The sequence below is a fragment of the Charadrius vociferus genome, unplaced genomic scaffold (assembly GCF_000708025.1).
Source record: "Charadrius vociferus isolate BGI_N301 unplaced genomic scaffold, ASM70802v2 scaffold423, whole genome shotgun sequence".
NCBI classification, from domain to species: Eukaryota; Metazoa; Chordata; class Aves; order Charadriiformes; family Charadriidae; genus Charadrius; species Charadrius vociferus.
In genome coordinates this window covers 147085-153531 of record NW_009648149.1, presented here as the reverse complement: position 1 = coordinate 153531, position 6447 = coordinate 147085, and the positions used below count along the sequence as shown (strand labels likewise).

General features: G+C 41.8%; 1 protein-coding gene across 1 annotated transcript in view; it reads right to left on the bottom strand.

The window, feature by feature from the left end:
* SLC44A5 (solute carrier family 44, member 5) overlaps positions 1–6447 on the bottom strand; it is a 50793-nt gene that overhangs the window by 15066 nt on the left and 29280 nt on the right. The window contains exons 9-11 of the mRNA XM_009883953.1: positions 5333–5416; positions 2648–2760; positions 2087–2218 (exon numbers count right to left, since the gene is read on the bottom strand). Of these exons, the coding sequence (XP_009882255.1) occupies positions 2087–2218; positions 2648–2760; positions 5333–5416 (329 nt within the window). The remainder of the gene's footprint in view (positions 1–2086; positions 2219–2647; positions 2761–5332; positions 5417–6447) is intronic.

Here is a 6447-nt window from a genome sequence, read left to right as displayed (position 1 = left end):
TGCACCTGCCAGTCTTCAATCCCATTTCATAGTTTTCTAGTTCCAGTGTAGAGAAGTTCTACATGCAGAGAGTTAGTCTGAACATGTAGGACCCTGACATTAGCACTGATAATTGAATGTGTAGAACTCTGACATTAGCATCGATAATTTTAGAAGAAAAATGGAACATACCATTCTCAGACAAAGATCGTAATTTACTTAAATGTGACTACAGTATTTGGCCTTTGACAGAGTTTACCCTTAACAAATTCTACTTTCCATAAACAAGCATTTCGCACGTTTATACTCTAATGCTGCTAATTTGTAGTACTTAGAGACAATAAAATAAATAAAAAGGAGGAAAAGGAGGTTAAGAGTCAACTTTTTAATGAAGAGTGCATTTTTCTGATATATATTATTCTAACATTTAGGTGTATTTAAATCAAAAGGTTTGTTTGAGTATTAACCTGGCATGAGCTCCTTTCACCTCATTTGAGTTTAACAAAAGAGGCTACGATAGGACAGTTTTGGACAAATTATTTTCACCTTTCAGTTGTGCTGCTGGAATCACAGGAACTTGTGTCTCAGCGTGGTGCTCAAAAAGCTGAGAGCACCATGTCCCAGAACATCTCCTCTCAGTTATGAGCAGTGCTTCAACCATAACCCAGATCTGCTTTAAAGAGTCCACTTCAGTCTGATTTCTATTTGTGTCAGTTCAAAACCTACTTTGGCAGGAGAAAGTAAAAAATTCCCTGGACTTCATCCAGGGAAGACAGAGCCTTTAATGCCTGAAGCACATGTCCTCTGGCTCTGAGACACAGCCATTAATTCTAGGTGCTGCAGGGGGTTGGACAGCTTTTCAACCAGCCCAGCGGCTGTGGATGGCTGCGCACAGCAGGACCCGTCTCCTCCAGGTGTAACCAAGAAGTTCTGTGGAGGGAGAGGAAGACAGAAGGGATAGTGTCCCTAAGCCTTGACTTTTCTGGAGGTTTGCAAAGGGACATGGAATTGGCTTCAGGTCCCACAGCTTAGACAGAGTCTCAGAACGCAGACCCAGAGAGTCGCAGACGATGATAACCGCGACCCCAAGTGCTATCAGTACCCCTGCCCACCACAACTGCAGGTGGCAAGTGACCGCCGTGGCGCTCAGAGCCACAGACTGTTCAGAACAAAGTTTTTGTTACATGCATTTCAGCACGTATTGTTGATATGGTTCCCCATGAAGAAAGACATAATCAGGTTTCTTTAAAGTCGGCGTCATTCCAGTTCCGCTCTGTTAAGTTAATGTAGCTTGTCCCAAACATTGTGAAAAAGGAAACCAATGTCAGTACATGACGCGTTCTAGACTAGGACTAAGAGGACCTACATTTTCTTCAAGGATATTTAACTGCTTTTCTGGGTGACTTTGGAAAAGCAATTTAATTCCCGAGTGCCTCAATTTACTCATCTGAAAGTGACGCTGACCTCTAGACAAACTGTGCATTGGCTGCTAGGAATCAGGCAGGGCAAGAGCTGGGAGATTTACAAGGGAAAGCATAATAAAGTCCTAATATTCTCCAGGGACAGCATACTGAAAAGCTCTGCCTCAACAATATGTAGAAGATGGCTCGTGAGCTCAATGATCCAACATGGACACAAATGAAGACACAGAGCAGAGAAAGGCGATTTAAGCAGTAAACTCCTGCTCTATTCATTTAGCTACCAACGGGCAGAGGCAGCGGGTCACGGTTCAGGTCATGTCCCAGTCATCGTCGGTTCGTGGCTGTGTGCCTTCTAACAGAGCAGTACCAGCACTGCAAATAAGAGTTGACAGGTCTTTGTCCTCTCTTCCACCCTTCCCTCCCTGGGGAGGGATGTGTATGCTGCATGCTGTCTCATTCCAGTAGGATTTTGTTTTAATGCGGGATTGCATTATCCCCCCTTAGAAATACACTCATGTCTGCGCAAAAAAAGCAGATCTTTGCACAATACAAAGACAGAGACTTTCGCTTACTTCTCTGAGCGACACATGTAGAGGAGGAGATGTAACAAGGCAGAAACTGCAGCAAGGAAGCGTTTGATTCTCCTGAATATCCATTAACAGATACCAAGTTTAAAGGGCACTTACTAAACGCTAACCATGTTTGCCTCAGTTGCAGGTACACTCTGAAGTCTGTCTGGAATCCAATGTCGTAAACAGTGAGGTCAGATCCAGGTATTCCTTTAAGATGGTCATACTCCCAGTAACAATGCCAGATGCCTTTTCAAAAACAATCAATATAAAAGAAGTGTTTCTGAAGAGTGCAAAGACAAGTTTTTTTAAAAAAGCCTTTTACAAGCCAACTGTTTTGTCCTCAGCATGTCAGGTAAGCAAAAACCAAAAATGCATTACTGTGAGACTAGTCAATTGTAACACCACATATATAGAAAAGCAATACCAGTACAAGTGGAAACAGACTAAGTATACTGTGGGTAGGTAATTCAGGTTACTACATCTGGTGCTAAGTACCAGCACAGCTGGATTCTTACTGAATTCTGCTGCCATTTACACCCTTCTCACTTAACTGTGTCTAAAACTAGGCATTAGTTCTCCCAATTGTACCATTTAATTGATGTAACTACTGGTTTTCCTTGCCCAAACTTAAGCAATAAGGAAAAACAGCCTCAGAGGCTAGAACGTTACACCTACCATAGCCTATAATTCCAATCACACCAAAGATGAAAATCCAGAAGAGAACCCCAGCCGTGAACCTCAGTAACACAAGGAAGAGCAGACTCACAATCATCGCAATGAACAGCCCACTAGAAAGACAAGAAACAAACACAGGGAAAACACGCGTGAAAATCTTCCCTTTCTTGCATGCCTGTTACTCCAAACGAGGGTCACGTCACCTCACACGAGAGAAAGATTTGTGAAAATGTACTTCAAAATATTCCTTATGAAACAGATCCTCACGGCTATTATCTGCTATTGGAAACAAATAGCTTATCTGTGACTATCTCTCAGTGCAGAGCCAGAGGTGTTCGTGCACATGAGGTTCTCAGGCTGACTGGCACTGGGACAAGGCCTTTTCGGTCGTTTGCACCAGCTGCACAACTCGCTGCCTTTTCCAGGCCACCGTCTAGTCTGCAGTACAGACAGCTGAACTGGAGGAACACCCATCTGTGGGAGGCTGCTGTTTTCTGTTTTACGTCCTCCATTAAAAATCCCTCCTTGCAAAGAAACAATGTTAGTAAAGTAACATTCTAGGAGCTTTCCTACAAATAAAAAAAAAAAAAAGAATTAAATTTAGGAAGAAAACCAGTGACTCTTTATACCCATCTGAAGACGAAATTATCAGGGCACTGTGATGCATAAAAAGAAAACTCTTGAGAGCTATCAACGGGCCCCTAGGAAAGACATCTACAGAGTGTCTTCCCTTTATCAAGTCAGTGGTAAGGAAATACCTGTTTTCATTTCACTCCCTGAAAGCAAGTCAGAAAGGGAGAAATGACTGCAAAAAGGCGTTTTTACTCAGCGAGGCTTTCTAAAGCAATGTGAACAATAATCCCATCCAACAAACATCCAGCTCAGATGCTTCACAGAACATTCGATTTCTCAGAATTTTTAGTAGGTGCTACAACAGAATTTTGTATTAGTACAAACTCAAACAAATTTAAAACCTCTTGCCTGTGTTCAGTAACTTCTCTTCTGAACAGTCCCAGCTTATTTAGCCAGCTACCAAAGATAAAAATGGGTGACCCTGATCACGAACAATCAAACCAGATGTTTTGGGCAAACAAAGGCAGATGGGCAGAGGGACAAGAAAAAGAATATAGCTTATTTAGTTAAACCTTTGTAAGCTGGTCTTAAGTCCCAGCCCTTTAAAGGCTTCCTAGCATGACGTATTTTCCCTTTCTGAATGGCTTGTTTGAAATTCAGAATTTATTCCTCAAAAAAAAGGTGTAGTTTTGGAGCTTATAACTCTACTCTTGAAAGCAGTAAGTTACCTTTATCTAGTTATCTTTAGATACACACAAGTCCTAGTAATACAAACCGAGTACCGCGTAACAACTGTCCTCAACTGACAGGTTCCCCTAAACTGAGGCTTGAAAGCAGCAGTTCTTCCGGGGTGTGCTAAAACAACTAGAGAAATTATATATTTAATTTTTAATCCAGCTTCCTTTCACTATCAGGCCTTCATTGTCATCACCCAAACTCTGGCTCTTAAATATGTTTGTCAAGAAATTGTTTGATGTATGCTATCATTTGGTGAAAAGCGTGAAGCAAATCCAATCCAACTACTTTGAAAGCAGCAACAATTCCTGTTAAAAATATCATATTTGAAATGTGAAAACTGGCTTCAGTATTCAGAATTTCTGTTCAAAAAATGGTGAATTCTTTCTTCCGTCTACTTGTTGAGTGATTTGAAAGAACGTGCACCATAAGCCTGATTTCCATACGAGATCTAGAGAGAACCGAGCTTACTGAATGCCAGCGAGTTCCTGGCCACTGACTATTGAGCACAGTATCAGACCATGACAAAGCTGTCCTCCCACCAGCGACTGAACACCTCTAAGCGCTGACAACTTATGTTTCTGAACTGGCTAATTCTCCACATGAAGTTTGGTACCTAAATTTTATGTATGTCTTCTTGTGGATTTGCATTCAGGCTTGAATAATGTATGCTTAATATGTACATGTTACAGGATCTCCCCTGGCAGACTTCTGCTGCTTTTTAAATTGATCAACACACTGGACCATCAAAAATACTATTAATGGGCTAAGAATTAACATATACTTACGTATTTGCTTCAGCAAAATAGCTACTTCTTTTGTTACAGTGCTGCATTTTTACAAAGTGGTGATTAGTGAGGCTTGATTGCAAGACAAAGTTAATACTGTTCAGTAATGTTTGTTCTTGATGTTGCTTTGCCTGCTGCATTGGATTTATGGATTTATATTGGATTTATGGATTACAGTGGATTTAATGATATATTGCTAGTATGAATTTAGAAATTGTGTGTGTTATACATACACTAATGACATTAGCAACTGCACATGGTTTGAAAGTCTCTTAATTAAGATTCTTCAGTTTTGGAATTACCACGCAGATGGGTCCTGCAACAGAAGACAGCACCTCTGCTCTTCTGCCTGGTAGGATATTAAAAAGCTACTCCAGACGAACTGACACTCTATGTACGTATGCTGTGCTATCCTTACCCCATGTACAGAACCGTAACAACATTATTACCATGTGAGGAAAGGAAATTACAGTTGTTCCTTGAGTTTAAAAGTAGGATTGGTAACAAAAAAATACATGATCTATTTCTTAATTCCCTGCACGCTCCAAACTGAATTTGGAAAAATTAAAAATACCCATGAAAATCTTACATTAAAATCCAATACCAAGAAATGGCATAGTCTTCAAAAATTTTCATTCCAACTGATCTTGCATCCAGGACGTTATTGATGCCACTGAGAAAAGACAAACCAAAGAAAAGGTTGCTTTGGTGAGAAAAGCATAATTAATTTAAACAACAAATAGGCTCAGGGAAAGACTGAAATAGCTTTGCTTGTGATATGAGTGTATTACCATCCTCCAGCCCCAGTTCTGCAACCAAGCCGACATCAATCACGGTTATGCCAAAGAAAAAACTTGTGTAAAAATGTCCATACAGCTCCTGAAAAAGCTTTATTAAAAAACCTTTATGATTACTCACTATCGCCAGATATAATCGCTTTTTATGTCACAAGAAAGGTGTACACTATTGAGATCTGCGATGTACCAAGAGCCAAACAGTTGCGACTCCAGATCTGCTAGCAGCAGAGAAGCAGAAAACGGCTCTGTGAAGCAAAAGGTTGACTTTGTGGAACTGTTTCCCTATCCTGCAAAGTGCTTGCACATATTAATGTTTTCCTAAGCAGAAATGGAGGATCTTCTAATCAAAGAACAGGCAACGTAGCTGTAAATGCCAGAAGAGAACCCGACGAGGTGCAGGTGTCAGCAGCACCAGTCCGGTGCTGGAAGGTGGTAGCCAGGGATGAAGGACAGGACGCCTGTGCTCCAGACAGGCCGCGCACTGACAGCACTGGAAAAGCGAGGCGATTGCAGCAGTCTCCTCATCCTGGTTGATGACCAGGAGCGGAGATGCCTGCTGTGCGTCTGCCAGGGGGGTGCTGTCACACACCAGAGCCCAGTACGTCGCTTTTTGCCCTTTAGACATGCACTGAAAGCGGGAGCACTCTGACAGGCGAGATGCCACAGTACCAGGACAGGCCATGTTAGCGGAAGGGCCACCACAGGCAGGAACAGCCGAGGCCATTACTGGCTCGCCCGAGTCCTGCAGCACGAGGATTTCATTTTGACCCTCCTTTAGCTTTCTTTAATACTAATTTTTGCTAGGAAAAACAACAAGGATGATTTAGAAACTGACAGTCACTCTGAGACAATCAGACTGAAACTGTTGGCTCGCTGCTCGTTTCTGCACACCACAGTGCTGCTCTTC